The sequence below is a fragment of the Pogoniulus pusillus genome, chromosome 22 (assembly GCF_015220805.1).
Source record: "Pogoniulus pusillus isolate bPogPus1 chromosome 22, bPogPus1.pri, whole genome shotgun sequence".
NCBI lineage: Eukaryota > Metazoa > Chordata > Aves > Piciformes > Lybiidae > Pogoniulus > Pogoniulus pusillus.
The window spans coordinates 9,331,176-9,347,919 of NC_087285.1; the positions used below are offsets into that span (position 1 = coordinate 9,331,176).

Consider the following 16,744-nt stretch of genomic DNA (forward strand, 5'->3'; position numbering starts at 1 on the left):
TTGAATTTATAACTTCCTGAAAAAGAGATTTAGTTGATGTGGTGCAGCATGTTCCTTACCCTGTGAATGTCTAAAAGCAATCATCAATGCTGATTTGAAGGCACTTAAGATTACTTCTTTGGATTCTGTATTCCCCAAACTGAAACCCTACTGCGTCACAGAATAAATAGCTGGTACCCATGTTATGTCATGGTCTTTCATCAGTAGATCTGACAGATTAGAGTCATTATGCATGTTCTACAGACAAGGAAATGAAGGCATGCAAATCTGAAATTCATTCTTCATCACATGGCAGTCCAGAGGAGGGCAATGAAAGTGATCAGGGGCTGGAGCACCTCCTCTGCAAGGACAGGCTGAGGAGCTGGGAGTGTTCAGCCTGGAGAAGAGAAGGCTCCAGGGAGACCTAGTAGCAGCTTTCCAGTACCTCAAGGAGGCCTGGAGGAAGGCTGCAGAGGGTTTATTTACAAAGGCCTGCAGTGATAGGATGGATTGCAGTGGTTCGAAATTAGGGGAAAGACAATTTAGATTGGATGTTAGGAACAAACTCTTTGCCGTGAGGGCAGTGGAACACTGGAACAGGTTGCCCAGGGAGGTAGTTGAGGCCCCATCCCTGGAGATATTCAAGGTCAGACCAGACAAGGCTCTGGGCAACCTGATCTAGTGGAGGATGTCCCTGCCAGCTGCAGGGGCTTTGGACTAGATGGCCTTTGGAGGTTCCTTCCAACCCACAGTATTCTGTAATTCTTTGACATTCTATTTGGCATTTAGTAAGATGATTTGCACTGGCCTACCTGGTTCTCCCCTAAGGAGGTTAGGGATGACAAACTGCAGGACCAGTGACTTTTATTGTTTTAGCCACACCTCGTTAGCAAAAAATACACAGTCTCTGCTGGCTTCCATTTACCCTGTTCAGCTGAAGGCTTAATGCTGCCTCTTCACCTCCTAACAGACCTTGTGGGTGAACAGAGAAGGTTCCACCCCAGGTCACTTGGGTGTCTTGACACTGCCTGCAATCCAGCAGAAGCCATAGAGGATCCTGGCACTGTGCTGGTGCCTCATGGCTCGTGCTTCACCTATGCCAAGTGGTAGATAGAGCAAAGTGTTAGCTTCAGGATTTCACTGAAAGGTTAACTCTAAAAGTGTACTCTCAAAAAGGGGAGTTGTTTTATCTGGTGTTCCCTAAAGACTGGTGATAGATCTGGTGTTATCCTATATTGTTTATATATTGGTTCACTAATCAAAACATGCTTCCATTAGGGAATCACAGAATAGTTTGGGTTGGAAAGGATCATAGATTCAGTCAGGGCTGGAAGGAACTACAAGGATCATCTAGTTTCAACCCCCCTGCCATGGGTAGGGACACCCTACCCTAGATCGGGCTGGCCAGAGCCTCATCCAGCCTGGCCTTAAACACCTCCAGAGATGGGGCCTCAACCACCTCACTGGGCAACCCATTCCAGGGTCTTACCACTCTCATGGTGAAGAACTTCCTCCTCACATCCAGTCTGAATCTCCCCACCTCCAGCTTTGCTCCATTCCCCCTAGTCCTGTCACTACCTGATAGTCTAAAATGTCCCTCCCCAGCTTTTTTTGTACCTTCAGATCCTGGAAGGCCACAATAAGGTCACCTCAGAGCCTCCTCCAGGGTGATCTGTGGATCTTAAATATCATCTAGTTCCAACCCCCTTGCTATGGGTAGGGACACCTTCCACTAGACCATGTCACACAAAGCCTCATCCAGACTGGCTTTGAACACCTTCAGGAAGAAGGCAAACCTGGTCCAATGTCTCCCAGTCCCTCACTGTATAAAGAGTTTCTTCCTAATCTGCAGTTTAAATCTGCCCTTCTCAAGCTTCCATCCGTTCCCTGTCATCCTATCACTGCATGTCCTTGTGAAAAGCCCCTTCCCAACTTTCTTTTTGGCCCCGTACAGGATAGCAACTATATCATCTCACCTGTGTGATGTGTCTTAAGTGTTTGGTGTAAGGAAGAGATAACACAGGGATTAGTACAAGATGTGCAAGGTGGCGTTTCCTTGGGATCTGGCTGCACTGGCAGATAGCTGAGTTAGCCTTTAGTTTTCCTGCACCCTGTTTCACCTATAGAAATTCCTGGGGAATTTACAGCAATTTGTTTTTCTCCTGTGAAGAACTGGGCAGATAAATGCAATGGAAGTTAAAAGGCCAGATGCTGCATTGAAGAGTAAAACAGATACAAGTAGGGATTAGCTTCAGATCGTTTGTTTCATGGTGACAGATGATGGATTTTCTTTAAATGAATGTATTTGTTACAGTACTGCAAAAACGTTTGAATCTCTCATTCAGGAAGACAGGGTGGCCTGTTTGGGTAATCCTGAGCCATAGCACAGAAATGCATTCGTACTATAATGCACCACTACTCAAGAGCAGAATCTGTTACAAAATCTCACCTGGTTTGTTTTGTTTATTCTAGTGTCACAAACCTTAAGTACCGGGGAAGATGTGAGCCTGTGATTTCAAGAACTCTTCAGTTTCTAAATGACCTTTCCGTTGGATATCCTTTTTCTTGTATATGGCATAATGTAATGTTGGGAATTAGTAAGGTAAAGATTAAAGAGACCTCCACCGTTCCATAAAACTAATTAGATGTTAATATTTATTCATTTTTATTAATCTTTTTTTTTTGTATCATAGTTTTTTAAGGTGTGCTTATTTCCACCTGAGGTGCTCCTTGAACTGTGGGGCCCAGAACTGGACACCAGGTTCCAGATGCAGCCTCACCAGCAGAGTAGAAGGGAACCTACTAACCACAGCCTGTCATATTTGCTCATAGAATTTTCAATCCATCATGCATGAAGGTGTTTAAAAAGTAGAAATTAATTTTGGTGTGGCACAAGATTTAAAGGTATATGACAGGCAATAAACCACCAGGGCTCATGAAAGCATTCAGTGTTGAAATCCTTCACTGTTTTGAAATCAAAACAACTTTTCAGCAATTTTCTAGAGGAGATTGTTAGACAAGCAGAGGGGAAGGCACCTGGAATATGACAATTGGTATCATTTTCTTTCTCTATAGAACTCTAATCATATGAGAAGAATTTGAATATATTTCCTTGGGTTGAAAGATGAGTGCAGGTTTTCACATTGCATAAGTGAATTCTGTTTAATGAAAATCATGCAGAGTGTACTTCTGTATGTGTACTTCAAATGCCATTAAGCAGCCAACTTGATCTTTTCAATATGCATGTGTTCATGGTCTCATGGCATTACAGCAACAGGGCAGGAAAGGAGTTGAAGGGAAAACATTACTAAGGAATTCTGAGAGGTTCATAGACATTAAATAGATAGAAAAATATCAGGACTTAGAAAACATTAAAAGTTTATATTTAGTCGTAGAATTGTGGAGTGATATGGGTTGGAAGGGACCTTCAGAAATCATCTAGTCCAACCCTCCCTGCAGTGAGTACAGACATCCTCCATTAGATCAGCTTGCCCAGAGCCTTGCCATGCCTGACCTTGAACATCTCCAGGGATGGGGCCTCAACTCTATCTCCCTGGGCAAACTGTTCCAGTGTTCCACCACCCTTATGGTGAAGAACTTTTTCTTAGCATCCAATCTAAAACTGCTCTTCTCTAATTTCAAACCATTGCCCCTTGTCCTATCACTCCAGGCCTTTGGAAACAGACCCACTCCAGCATTCTTGTAGGCCCCTTTCAGGTACTGGAATGCCACTGTTAGGTCTCCCTGGAGCCTTCTCTTCTCCAGGCTGAATACTCTTAAGTTCTTCTGAAGAGCAGAATTGTGATGAAATTGTGTTTTTTTGGGTTTTGTTTTGTTTTAATTTGCAGCAGCTTGTAACTGTTGCAAGAGCAGTTTCAGCCCCTTGTGTGTAGTCACAATGTATATTTATGAAGGCAGTGGTTCTTTACATCTTAGACATCAACGTGAAAGGTTTTAAGACTAGTAAAACAGCAGTTTACTAAAAAAACCCCAAATGCTCCCAAATTTATGCAATTATTTTTCAATGGAAATACTTCAAACAAAAATGGTGAGAACAGTAGCTTTGCTGCTTAGATGGGTGGGGTTGTACAAAGCCAGCTTTAATGCTGGTTCTCTTCACCATGATGTTGTATTAGTTAAGTTTAAAATTGTGTTCCCTGGCAAACCATAAAAGATTTCAAAAGTATTAGACACCCACTTTTGTGCTGGAATTTAATATGCAACTTTTTATTGGAAAATAATCGTCCTTGTCTGGCAAAATCCACCATGCAATATTTCTGTTAGTAGGCATAATGCAATAAAGACAGGGAGGGCTATTTATCACTACAAATTTTGAGGATTTCAGGATTCTTTTTATTATTTTAATATATTTCTTTGGTATTAAATCAGAAAAATGATAAATTACACCTGTCCAGGCTGTTTTTCCTTTTTCCCAGAAAATGATGTACAACCCAATTTCACTGGTCATTTTGGCTTTTAAAGATATGTATTTTTTTCCTATTAAAAACTCTACCAATAGTGTTCTTTTTTCTTTTTTTTTTTTTTTAATAACAATACCAAAGTACTTTTTATTTCAAACATATGAAGTAGTTTATAACTACTTCCTGGCATTGCAAACTTTGGCCTTTTCACATTATATTAGGGGGTTTTTAAAAGGCATTAAGTCTATATTGCTTTGAAAGAAATAGTGTATTGTTAGAACGCTGGATCCAGTGGATCAATTTTCAGTATTTGATATAGATTAAATTGTGGCTAGCCTGAAAGGTTAAAATATAATTTATTTAATTTCAGTACTTCCCTCTATGTCAATCAACTTCTACACAGTCTTAAAAACTGGTGTTTTTCTTCTTTTCTGTGCCTAATAGTCTTTTTTTTTCTAAGGGATATTCTAGAATTAAAAGCAAACCATAATTCCAGCAACTGTACTAGATAACAGGGAAAGAAGAAAAGGCAGAAGACAACATTAACAACAAGAGGCAACAAATGATTGGAGCTGGTGTCATGGTTTACATTACTTTCACAATTACTCCAGGTTTGCATATTTCGAAATATATTAGCCCAATTTGATTTCAAAGCTCAGTTATTTGAATTATAAATCATTATGTCCCTTCTAGCTGATCAGTTGTGAAATATCTTTGAATTCATTTACATAATGGAATATGTTAGTCATTCCTTTATGTCTTTCAAACCATAGTGCTCCCTCATGCATGTTTAGTTCTTCCTGATAATTAACTTTTTCTTTATCTATTTTTGTACCAAAATAACTATGGTTTCATTGTGGTTTTGTACAATAACTTCAGGGTAAAATATTTATAGTCTCTCTGATTCTTTATCCATGTCTTTGTCTTTGTTAGCCTTATGTTATGAAAGACTTTGCTCTTTTAACTGGGGGAGGGTGGGGAAGAAAGCCAACTCTGTAGCTTTGCAGTGTAAAACCAAGTAATGCTATTTCAAGTGTTATAGATTGATAGAGGAACATCATCTTAAAACTAGATTAGGAGTTTTACCAATAGCAGCCATAAAACCTATTCTTGCACTTTTGCCTGTTTAAATAGAATTTAATCCATTTAAAATGAAAAGGGAAATTGTTTATTCCCATAAAAGTAATCGAACTCTTCAATCAATTATGGGCAGGAATGGCAGAGTGAAGTAAGCACTCAAAAAGAAGAAAGTACCAATAGTAAATGTTCAGGGTCTAAAATGTTCTGTGTTTGAGCAGGACTGGAGGCATTCCTGCATGGTCTGAAGTTAGCACAGTCATGTTTCTTAGAGGCCTTCATCAATGCCAAGGATCTTGGAATCCTAGAATGGGTTGGGTCGGAAGGCACCTTAAAGATCATCTGATTCCAATCCCCCTGCCCAGGGGCTGGGACACATCCTACCAGACCAAGCTGTTCAAACACCCATCCAGCCTGAAGACTTTCAGGGTTAGAGCCTTCACAGCTGCTCTGGGCAACCTGTATCAGTGCCTCCCCAGCCTCATGGGGAAGAATTTCTTCCTAGGGTCTAATATAAATCAATCTTCTTCCAGTTTGAGACCATTATTCCCTGTCCAGTCACTCCATGCCTTTGTGAAAAGTCTCTCTCCAGCTTTCCTGTAGGATCAACAGTGATGGGTAAACTAAGGATTCGTAGGCTTGTCATGTTCATAGTGGAATGTACCAGCCCAAAAGTCATTTCAGTCATTTTATGCCTTCAGTGCTTAGGAATGTTTCTGGGGTTTGAATTTTTCTGTAGTGTTCCTGAGCAGAGAGCAGAGCATGGTGGCTGGGGGCAGCATGGTACTGCTTTAGTTACCTGCCATCTGGCCTGTCACTGGCTTGAATTTAGCCGGTTGGTGGAGTGGAAAATAGCAGTTTCTGCTTAGTAGTGGTCAATTAATTTTGCTTTGTATTTATAAAGTTGGAGAAACTAGTATTCTTCTTTGGATACATCCAAAATTCCCAGCAGTAGCACCTCGTTACAGACTTTGCTCTAGTTCTGAGACCTTGTATGTTCTTCAGAAATACCTTTTCAGTTCTTCAGTATTTTAACATAGCTCAACGTGTGCGAACTGGATTTTCATCTGTTGTAACTGAAACAAATTAAATGGTTTTTTTTTTTCTGATGGGCCTGGAAGATCACCTCTGTGATTTGGAGGCCATTACTTCAGTGCTGCTGAGGGCTGCTGCCAGTCTCATTGCCAAGTGCCAGTTGTCTTTGGTTCAGATGGTCAGAAAACCACTGGGCTTTTTTGTTCATACTGATGACACCAGTCTGTCTGGGGGAAAAGCAGCGCCATTTGTTATCAGAAACTCTCTGTTTAATTATAGAAGTCATTTAGTTCATTTGTCTATTTTGTGACTAGAATATATGCCATGAAAAGTAATTGCTTTAATTAGTAATAGATTATGGTCTGTAATGTTCTAAAGAGTATCTGTATGACATACATTTCTAGATGAAATTCAGATTATTTTATAGACTCGTACATACAACGGTCTGGGTTGGAAAGAACCTTAAAGATCATCTAGTTCCAACCTCCCTGACATGGTCAGGAGCACATACTACTCATGGTCCCATGAAAGCTGGTTTTGAACACTTCCAGAGTTGGAGGCCCCCACAGTTTCTCTGGACAACCTGTTCCAGTGCCTTGCCACCCTCGTGGGAAGTATTTCTTCCTAATGTAAATGCAGCTTCTTCCAGTTTGAGGCCATCATTCCTCATCCTGTCACTCCAGGCCTATTTGAAAAGTCCCTTTCCAGCTCTCATGTAGCCCATTTCAAATACTGTGAAGCTAGTCTAGGATTTCCCTGGAGCCTTCTCCTCTCCAGGGAGACCTTAGAGGAGAAGGCTCCAGTATTTAATGCACTTTTGTTTCAGGTAGAATTGTTTTTTCTCACTAAAATTTCCTACAACCTGCACATGTCATAATACTGGAAGGTTCCTTAACCTCTGCTACTTATAGTCTCCTGAAAAAGCTTGTGAAAATAGAAGCTGTCAAATTCATGCTTCAGAATCACACAGTAAGTTGTCCTAACATGCTTAAAATGTTGAGTGTAGTAAATTTGCATAGAGCACCTCACTTTTCAGACCCTTATGTTTCACCAGAGTAAGCACTTCCCCTTCTTGGATGTCAGTGATAACTACAGCCTCAGTGACCTTCGGTGCCGGACGATGTTCTACACCGCTCTGACTCGCCTGCTCATGGTGGATTTAGGTAAGGTCCTCTCCCATGTCCCTGAGACACCTTGCTGTCTTTTGTAGAGCTATGAATTTTTAAGGGTATTAAACCAATCAAACAGCAGCTTAATTGTACAATAAACATGTTACAGTTACTACTTAAATCACTACCTTCAACTTTGGAGATCATAGAGTCATAGAATGCTTTGGGTAGAAGGGACCTCCAAAGGTCATCCTCTAGTCCACCCCCCTCTCCAGTCAGCAGGGACATCCTCCATTAGATCAGGTTGCTCAGAGCCTTGTACATCCTGACCTTGTATATGGGATGGGACCTCAACTGCATCCTTGGACAACCTGTTCCAGTACCCTCACGGTAAAGAACTTGTTCCTAACGTTCCGTCTTAATCTACTCTTCTCTAATTTCAAACCATTTTCCTCATCCTACCACCATAGGCATTTTTAGAAACAGCCCCTCTCCATCCTTCTTGTAGCCCCCCCTTCGGGTACTGGAAGGGTGCCATTTGGTCTCCCTGGGATGGATGCTGCATCTTGCTCTAGTGGAAGTTGTCCCTGCTATGGCCAGAGAGCTGGAACTAGGTGATCTTTAAGATTGCTTCCAACCCAAACCATTCTGTCATGACTCTATGGATGCTCGTAGGTGTTTGAGGAAGGCTGATAATGCACAATACAAAATCACCAGTAAAAGTTATGTTTATATGAAACATTTTACTGGGGTAAATACTTTTTAATCACTTACTTCTTCTGCACTATCAAAAGGAGTTGATCTAAGCTGTAGAAAACACCTGCTGTGCGGCATGATAAGCACAACCAATTTGACACGTGGAAGACTCCCTCTAAGCTGCAACTTAGTTTTCCAGACTTTGCCAAGGAAGAGAGAAGAGAGAGGAGCCTTATGACAAAGAGCTCTTCAAAGAACATAAATTAAATTCCTACTCTGAATTACTCCCATGGGGAATCTGCATCTGAGAGGCAAGCTACCCTCATTAAGGCTCTAAAGAAAAGTAGCAGGAGTACCAACCCTCATGCAGAGTGCCACTTCTAAAATGTTGCTGGTTATAGTTACCTGTTCAGCATCACAACAAAACAAAAACAATGCAGACTTGCAGGGTGTCTTTCAGCTGTCTGACCAAGACAGTCTCTTCTTTCCCTACCCACAACATCTTGTTTATTTTAATCTAAGGAGCAATAGCATCACACAAATAACCCCAACACAGTCCAGATTTATTTCCATGTCAGCTTTGTTCTGTGCACTAAGTAGGTCAGAGGTAGAAATAAAGAGCATACAATCAAAAAAGGTTGTGATTTAAACATCAGGCTATGAAGTACATGTGACAGGATCTCATCTGTTGCTGCAGGTTTAAATTTAACATTTTCTGACGGTTAAACCATGCCTTTCTTACAAGACTGTTCTTGTAGAGTTCTGAACAAATGCTGTCAGATTAACAGAAAAGAGAAAAACAAAACAGAGAAAGATGAGAAATGCAGAGATGTGCTGGTTTCAGGTATACTAGTTGTTCATGATCAACAATTTATCTTCTTTGTTTCTGGCTCAGTAGAAAACATGTCAAACCTCAGGTTTTTGTTCCTATAAGGTGATATCCAAGTTCCCATGCTCGTAGTGAGACTTTCCTCTAGAAGCCTATGAGACGGGCCCTTCCAAACAGCAGTGTGAATATGATCCAATGTTTTTGCTACTTTGCTTTCTTTTCCTGTAGGTGAAGACGAGGATGAGTTTGAGAATTTCATGCTCCCCCTCACAATTACCTTTGAAAGCGTGACTCAGATACTCAACAGTAGTTTTGAACAAGAAGCAGCAAAGGTAGGTTTATTTCAATTAGATGGAAAGAAATTATTGACAGAAAAAAATACAACAGGAGCAAGCATGTAACAAGTTTCTCATCCCCATTTAACAACCAGCTTCTTGTCTCTCCTGTCTCTCTCTTGGTATGCACATACCTTTGTACTTCTGTGTGTATCTGTACCCACATCTAGTGTCATTAGGAATGTGGACAGTAGAAAGACAAAGGCTAACAAAATAAAGTTTGTGCAAAGGTTTTATAAATGCTTTGGGATCTTTCAGTGTTTAGCAGATAGAGCGACCCTATTTGAGCCCCATGTATAATGAAAGGGACAAAATTGTTTCCAGTGATAGCTGATCTGTTTCATATGTAATATTGCCTCTCGCTGTGTGAGTACCCTGTTTGTGTCTATTAACATATTTATTTGGGGGGGATGAGGAGCCATGTTATAACACACTTGATAAAACACTGCTGATTTGAAGGTTGTTTTTTTTTCCAACAAGAATTTATTATATAAATCAAGACTTTATTAAATGGCTGGGCATATATGTATAAATAGGAACTGGTCTTGAAGCATTGCACCCTTAAACTGAACAAAGTGATTAGGATAACTGATAGCTAAATAAGGTTTTTATGTGCCTGTGGGAGCCATATTAGGATTGATTTGACAAGTCAGTTCAGCTGTGGCAACAGTCATAATATCTAGCACAACATTATGTTTTATTAGTAAAATCCTTAAGTGTAGCAAGCTGCTTGTGTCAAAACAACAGTATATTTTAGGGAGGAAAAAGACTTGCTAGATAGAAGCTGCATCATCAGGAGTGGTAATATATTAGAGCACTGTTGCATTAAAGAGATCCCCTTCTGCCGTCACTGAATAGTTAACAATGCACGCTGGAGAGCTCGCTCCAGCTACACAGGGTGCTTTTGAGGAAACCCTAACAGTGATTTTTAATTCACCATTTTAAAATATGATGGAAACTTAAGTACTGCATCATCACATTTATCCTCTTCCTTTCATAAGAAGGTAAAGAGATACGCTGGGATATTTAGTAAGTAATTTCTCTGCAGTGCATCTCTGACAGTGCCAGAAGATGCATAGTTCACAATAATCACTTGAATGAAGCTAATATTTTTTAGAAAATCCTATTTAAGGCTATTTCAATAATTACTTGATTCTAATTTCCTCATTTGTTGTTGCTTTATCTATTGTAATTTTAATAACTTTTCATTTGTTAAATGGGTGCAGTTCATCTGTCTTGGATTCAGCTCAGATTTTCAAGTTAGAAATCCTAAAAATCCAAGCAGAGAGGTCACTTGATGGCATTGCCCCTTTCTGTAGGAAACTCTTATTTATCTCCTGAGGATTCAGTTTGTTAAAATAATTCGGCTGTTGTCCTGTCTGCTTTGCTTGAAACTGTTTCAGCAGAGAAATTTTAATGGAGTGCCAGTGATATATTCCTAAACTAGCAAGTTCTTAACGACCCTGGAAAGTGACTGCTTGATTACACTTTAACGGTATTTGCAAATAAAATCACAAGTAATTAAGGGGAAATCTCCAGGCTTTTGAGCAAGTTTGATGCATGATAACTGCCTGATTCAGCTTCATCTAGAGTAATGCTGTGTAGACAAGAGCTACTGAGATCAATAGCAACATAATGATAGTGGCAGAATTAAGTGAGTAACCTGAGAAGTGTGTCTTCAAAATGCATGCAGCTGCCACCAGCCAGGGCCACACAGTGCACTCGGTGCTTCCGTCCTAAATGTTCATCAAAAGACGCCCTGCAGGAAAATGGAGTTAGATGCTCTTTATTGCTGATCGTGTCTCTTGCCACATTTATCAGGGAAATTGGATTAGCAGTTGGCAGCTGCAGGTAGACAAGGTTCTGCAGTGATTAAATATGCAGCTTGGCTGCATTTGTTGTGACAGACCTTTAGTAAATTCTACTGTAAGCACCATCTGTCTAATTTGTATAAAGAAAACTTGGTGCTTTAAGCTATTGATAAAGAACTAAATCTGTTGCTTTATCATAAACAAAACTTTTGCTCTAAATTCTCTTAAATGTAATTTATTAGGTTAAAGCTATTTTTCTATCATGATAAATAAATAATACATGCAGAAGTGCTTTCAGGTACTTCATTTTGCAAGTACTGAAAACAAAACCAGTTCAGTTCTTCAATAAAATGCTTAGTATTCCCATCCACCGGGAGATGACACTGTTAAAATATCACTAGGAAAATGGTCCAGGAGTGCCAAATTCATTTAATTTGTGGTTTTTACTAGGACTTTCTAACTGGCGAGGGTTTTTTCTAGGTTTTTAATATTTCTGAAATACACCATTGAAAACCAGTTGCAACAAGGGAGCTCTTTCTCTTTAAAATACATTTGTAATCATTACATCTGCATACAAAACATATGTTTGGGTTTCTTTTCCAGGGAGATCAAGTATAATTGAAGATGACTTAAGTAATTATGTGCTTTGCTTTCCTTTTTTTCCTTCTTCCCTTTCTGATTTTTTTTGGTCTACTTCCATCTTCCCATTTTTATACTGAAAGGAGAAATGTCCAGTGTTAAAACGGTGGCTGATTTTCTCCCCTAAATTTCAAGGTTTCTCTTGACAATCTGGTTAAGTAACACATTGTCCAAGTAGCTGGAAGGAATCTTAGTGCTACTTTGTTTGTAGTTCTGACACCATCAGATTTGCTAGAAATGCATGAAAAGAAAAAAGATCTGAGGAAAAAGCAGTTAAATAGCAACATGCTATCTTTAGCTAGTTTGTAGAAACTCCACGCTGTTAAATTATTTAAAATCCTTGATTTTCAGCTTGCACACATTAAAAGTTTTCACACTAAGTGCCAAATGTTGCAAACAGCACTTTAACAGAATGATTTTGCTTTGATCCCTGTAGCAGTTCCTGAATAATTTATCACAGGTTATTGCCTTAATTCTGGAGAGGGATAGAGCAATAAAGGCAGATGAAAACACTCCAGTTGAAACACCTTGGGGCCTGCTCATTCCTCTGACACGGCTCTTTTGTTGGAACTATTTAGAGGTTATTAAGACGTGTCTCCAGAATTAAGAGTATGCTGTAAGGATGAAGACAGCCATCTTAATTCTAAAGACAAAGCGCAATGACCCTTCACCTTTTTTTTCCTTTGTTGTTATTATATAGTAGAATTATGAGGGTAATATTATAGCTGCACCCAGTAGTGCCACTATAGTTAAGGGTCTGTCAGACTTTCCATTACAAGCCCCTTTTTGGGGGTGGGTGCTTGGAGTCACCTTGTCTGTTTTAATTGGGTTGGTCAGATACTTGGCACACGTTGACAAGACATAGGGTTTTCTTCTGTGAATATTTAAGTCTTCTGCTCCTTTTCCTTTGAAAGCTCCAATTCATTGAAAAATCTTTTTTGGGACTTTGAAATGAAATAGTTGAATATATTTTTTTATGGATTTGGTTTAGCTGATCTTAAAGAAACCTATGGCTGACATTCAGGAAAGAACCAAGACCAACATTTCCACAAAATGATTCCATTAGCAAGAGAAGCAATGTCTAAGCACACATACTACTGCTGACAAGCCTCCCCTTGCTGGGCTGCTTCTCCTTGCTGTTCTTCACATCTCACCTTATTCATTTTGCAGTTGCTGGTGATATTGTTAATTGTCAGTTAGCCCCAGCATTGGCTGCTGCTCAGTTGTGAGTGAAGCAGCAGCTACGTGTATTGCTCAAATGACTCTGCTAAGTTGGCAGGCACTTCAAATCCCACAGGATGACAGACAAAAAGTAGATGTATGGGTTTATGATGTTGTTTTTATTCACATAAGTGGTATTTTAAAACTCATAATGAACTAAAAGTAGAGTGTCTTGGGATTTTAAAGTTTGGGGGCTATGTTGTCTACTAAATATGACTTAGCAACCATGGACTTTAGGGTAGATTTTGCTCCCCTTAGAGTTTATTTTACCTGTGCCTGAAATGGACCAGGATTTATCTCAGGATTCTCTAGGCGGTTCTATAAGCTGTCTGGGTGTTGCCAGCAGGACTGTTTCACAGAGATCTGATGGATATTACCCAAACCACTGAGTTTGCTGGGATTTTATAGGACAAGAACATTACAGTGCCTTGTAGACTGAAGTCACAGATTATGAATAGTGTGGTTAACAGGGTGGGCGTTTTAATAACAGTAACTAAATTTAAAGAATAGAGTCTCAAGAACTGTTGTTTATGTAGTAGTTCTTCTCCTTCCTTTACAATTCAAGGTCCAGTGGTGTCTGAAGTTGCCTGATATTTGTGTAGGTTCCCATAAATCTGAGATCCTAGTTTGAAGAAAGTTGTGGATCTGCTTTAATAACTTTTGAAGTCTCACAACCAAACTGTTTCTTAAATATATTTGGGAAAGAGAAGGGTTTTGAAACCAATTGTTCTTGTAAAGACAGAACAAGCATGTTAAGCAATGTGAGTTTGGCTAGTTGTCTGTTTCTAAGCCATGTTCTGGAGACCATAGCAGGATGGTGAGCTCTTTCTCTCCAAGTGTATCCTCAAACAAAGGCAAGTTCACATCTTGCCAGGGGCTGTAGCTCCCCTTCTTCCCTGTTCCAAACTCTCCTTTGTGCATGCTTGCTTATCTTCTGTCTGGTTGCTAGAATGGGCAAAGGAACCAAAATCAATTGGGAAGATTTCCACATCCTTGGGGCTATTGCTGGAAGTCTGCATGCATTTAGAACAAAGTATGAAGTGTTGCTGCTGAGCTCTTTTAATTCTTTAGTTTTGGCCACCACATCTGCTAAACAGTTATTTTCTGTGTGGACAGAAGAGCACAAGAAATATGAAAATACAGATGCATATAAAGTTACAGTTTTATATTGCATCTCCTCAGTATTGAACACTTCCTCTCCAGTGACTTCAGAGTCCCATTAAAGTTAATGAGAGTTGAGACCTCTGAGCATCTTGCAAGTTCAGGCCATTTCAGTGCACAACAAAAAGGAAATGCAAATATTAAAATACTCCTAGCAACCTCAACGATGTTTTGAAGTGATCTCAGTTATCCTTGGATAAATCTATGTGTGTGCCATTCAAGTCAGTTGGACTGATGGCTCTGCATAGGAAAAGTAGAAATTAGCCCCTGTGTAAGATTACATTTAGCAGTTTAAGAAGGCAGCAGCCATAATTTGCTCTTCATGTGATCAATTAAAATTAATATCTGAATCTTATCTTTTGTATTTCTCAACACTGTAAATATTAGAGTGTTAGCACCAAGTGGTACATTATTGAAAACTCAGATTTTAAAAGACAAAATTTCTTACTGAGGCTTTTTTTGCCATGCTTCAGTGATTCTTTTTTTTTTTCACCCTGCAGTATTATGAAGGGGAAAAAAAAGGGGGCAAGCCCCATCTGCAACACATGGATGATATTTATTAAAACTGCCTAATTGTCAGAAAATAACAGTTATGTCTAAATAAATTGAAAAGTTTATTTGCATTGTTAAACTATTTTTCATTCAGAAGTGTTTCTTATTGGTGTCTATTAATTATCCTGAAAACATCCCTAATTATCTATGCATAAATTGTTGCCTGTGTTTCAGCTGGAAAGATTCTGAAGCCACACTTCACTCACTAAAGGGGGGGAAAAAAAAGAATGCATCTCAGAACTCCTGCTAATACAGACAGAGATATGTATGGTGTTCTTTGAACAAAAATAAAAAACCCCACCACCCAAAAAAGAATCTTTTGGAATAAATTTAACCTGAAAAATTTACTTTAAAAGCAAAGACACAGAAGATGTTTTACAGGAACAGTTCAGTGAGACTCTCAGAACAACCTTAATTGTAGCTTGTTACAAATATCTGTTAGTCCTGCACCTCATTCAGAATATTACAAGCTTAAATGAACGTTTTATTGTTGTTATTATTACTTTAAATATAGGAATACAGGAAGCACTTTGAAAGTTGAACACACCATATTCATAGATTCTGTGTTAATTTGCATTGTTCATTAGGAGAGACCTGCAAATAATCAAAAGCATTGCCCAAGCATTTTGTTGGTGTTATCCTTGTAAAACTTGAGACAGTCCTGTTTGTTAAAAGAATCTGTGAGGTTTATAATAAATTCAACCAAAAAAAACCAAAAAAAAGAGCAGAGATTTGAGCGAGACATTTAAACTAATGAATCAAAATCAGATATGTGGTCATTATTGGCTGATTATTACTCCATCTGCTCTGCGCTAACGTGAAAATCAATTACTGTGTCTCTTTCCCACTGACAGCGTATGTTGATCGGGCTGGCAAGGGATCTTCGAGGGATTGCCTTTGCACTGAACACAAAGACCAGCTACACCATGCTGTTTGACTGGATGTATCCTTATTACACGATGACAATACCAGCTCTGTGCACAGAGGGATACCAGGCCCCTTGCATTAGTTTAATAGTATGGCACAGTGGGGAAGAGGAAACAAAGCTAAATGAACTAATGTGTAATCAGCTAAAATTACAGCACAATGGCAACCATGCAGTTAACTGGGAAGGACCACAGAGAGGTCACTTTTTTGTTGTGTCACACTACTCATCTAGAAAACGTATCCAAGTGGGTTTCTTCCTTTTAGAAACCTCTCATGTTTTCATTAAAAAAAAAAAGCCAACCAAGCAAAAAACAACAGAGCTTTGTCTTCAGCTCCAAATACAATGTACCTACATTTGGTTTCACATTGAAAGTGTATAAAAAATACTATACAAGTGCTGTCTGGGGAGATTTCTCTCCCTGGTATGAATCATGTCTTTAATTTAGTCAGTTACTTTCTATTTATGTCAGCTCTATTAATATCACAACACCTGCAGTCTTCATCCAGACTAAAATGGACATCTGAAAACAAAACCAAACTCTTTAGACTGTCCTTTTCTTCAGTAAGTAACGATACTCCATCTGCTTTAAATTTTGTACATATTTTTATGCCAATAATAATACTCATGGGTATTTTCTTAATACTACAGAGAAATGGTTTCTGTTTTTATAAATACAGTAGCACACATTCAGATTAGTACGAGACTGCTGAAATATATTGTGAAGTAACTATGAAAATACTTGATTTAGAATTTAGATCTCACAAAGCTGTGGAGGCTAGTTATCTATTTGTTTATTTTATGAAAAATGAATAACATTCAAGAGCAATGAAAGCAAAATAACATTCCAGTGCAATGTGGTGCTGTAGTAGAAATCAAGCTCTTAGAAAGATTCTTATTTTAAGTCAGTAACGAAACCCTACTCTTCATTCATCTTTCTGGTTAAGAAAGAGA

General features: G+C 39.0%; 1 protein-coding gene across 3 annotated transcripts in view; it reads left to right on the plus strand.

Moving 5' to 3' along the window:
* RANBP17 (RAN binding protein 17) overlaps positions 1–16,744 on the plus strand; it is a 154,750-nt gene that overhangs the window by 87,969 nt on the left and 50,037 nt on the right. For all 3 annotated transcript variants that reach the window (XR_010306378.1, XM_064161639.1, XM_064161640.1), the window contains 5 exons: positions 2,452–2,532; positions 7,418–7,481; positions 7,567–7,675; positions 9,375–9,478; positions 15,720–15,808. Coding sequence is in view for 2 of the 3 variants with exons in the window: in XM_064161639.1 (XP_064017709.1) it covers positions 2,452–2,532; positions 7,418–7,481; positions 7,567–7,675; positions 9,375–9,478; positions 15,720–15,808 (447 nt within the window). In the remaining variant the exon portion in view is untranslated. The remainder of the gene's footprint in view (positions 1–2,451; positions 2,533–7,417; positions 7,482–7,566; positions 7,676–9,374; positions 9,479–15,719; positions 15,809–16,744) is intronic.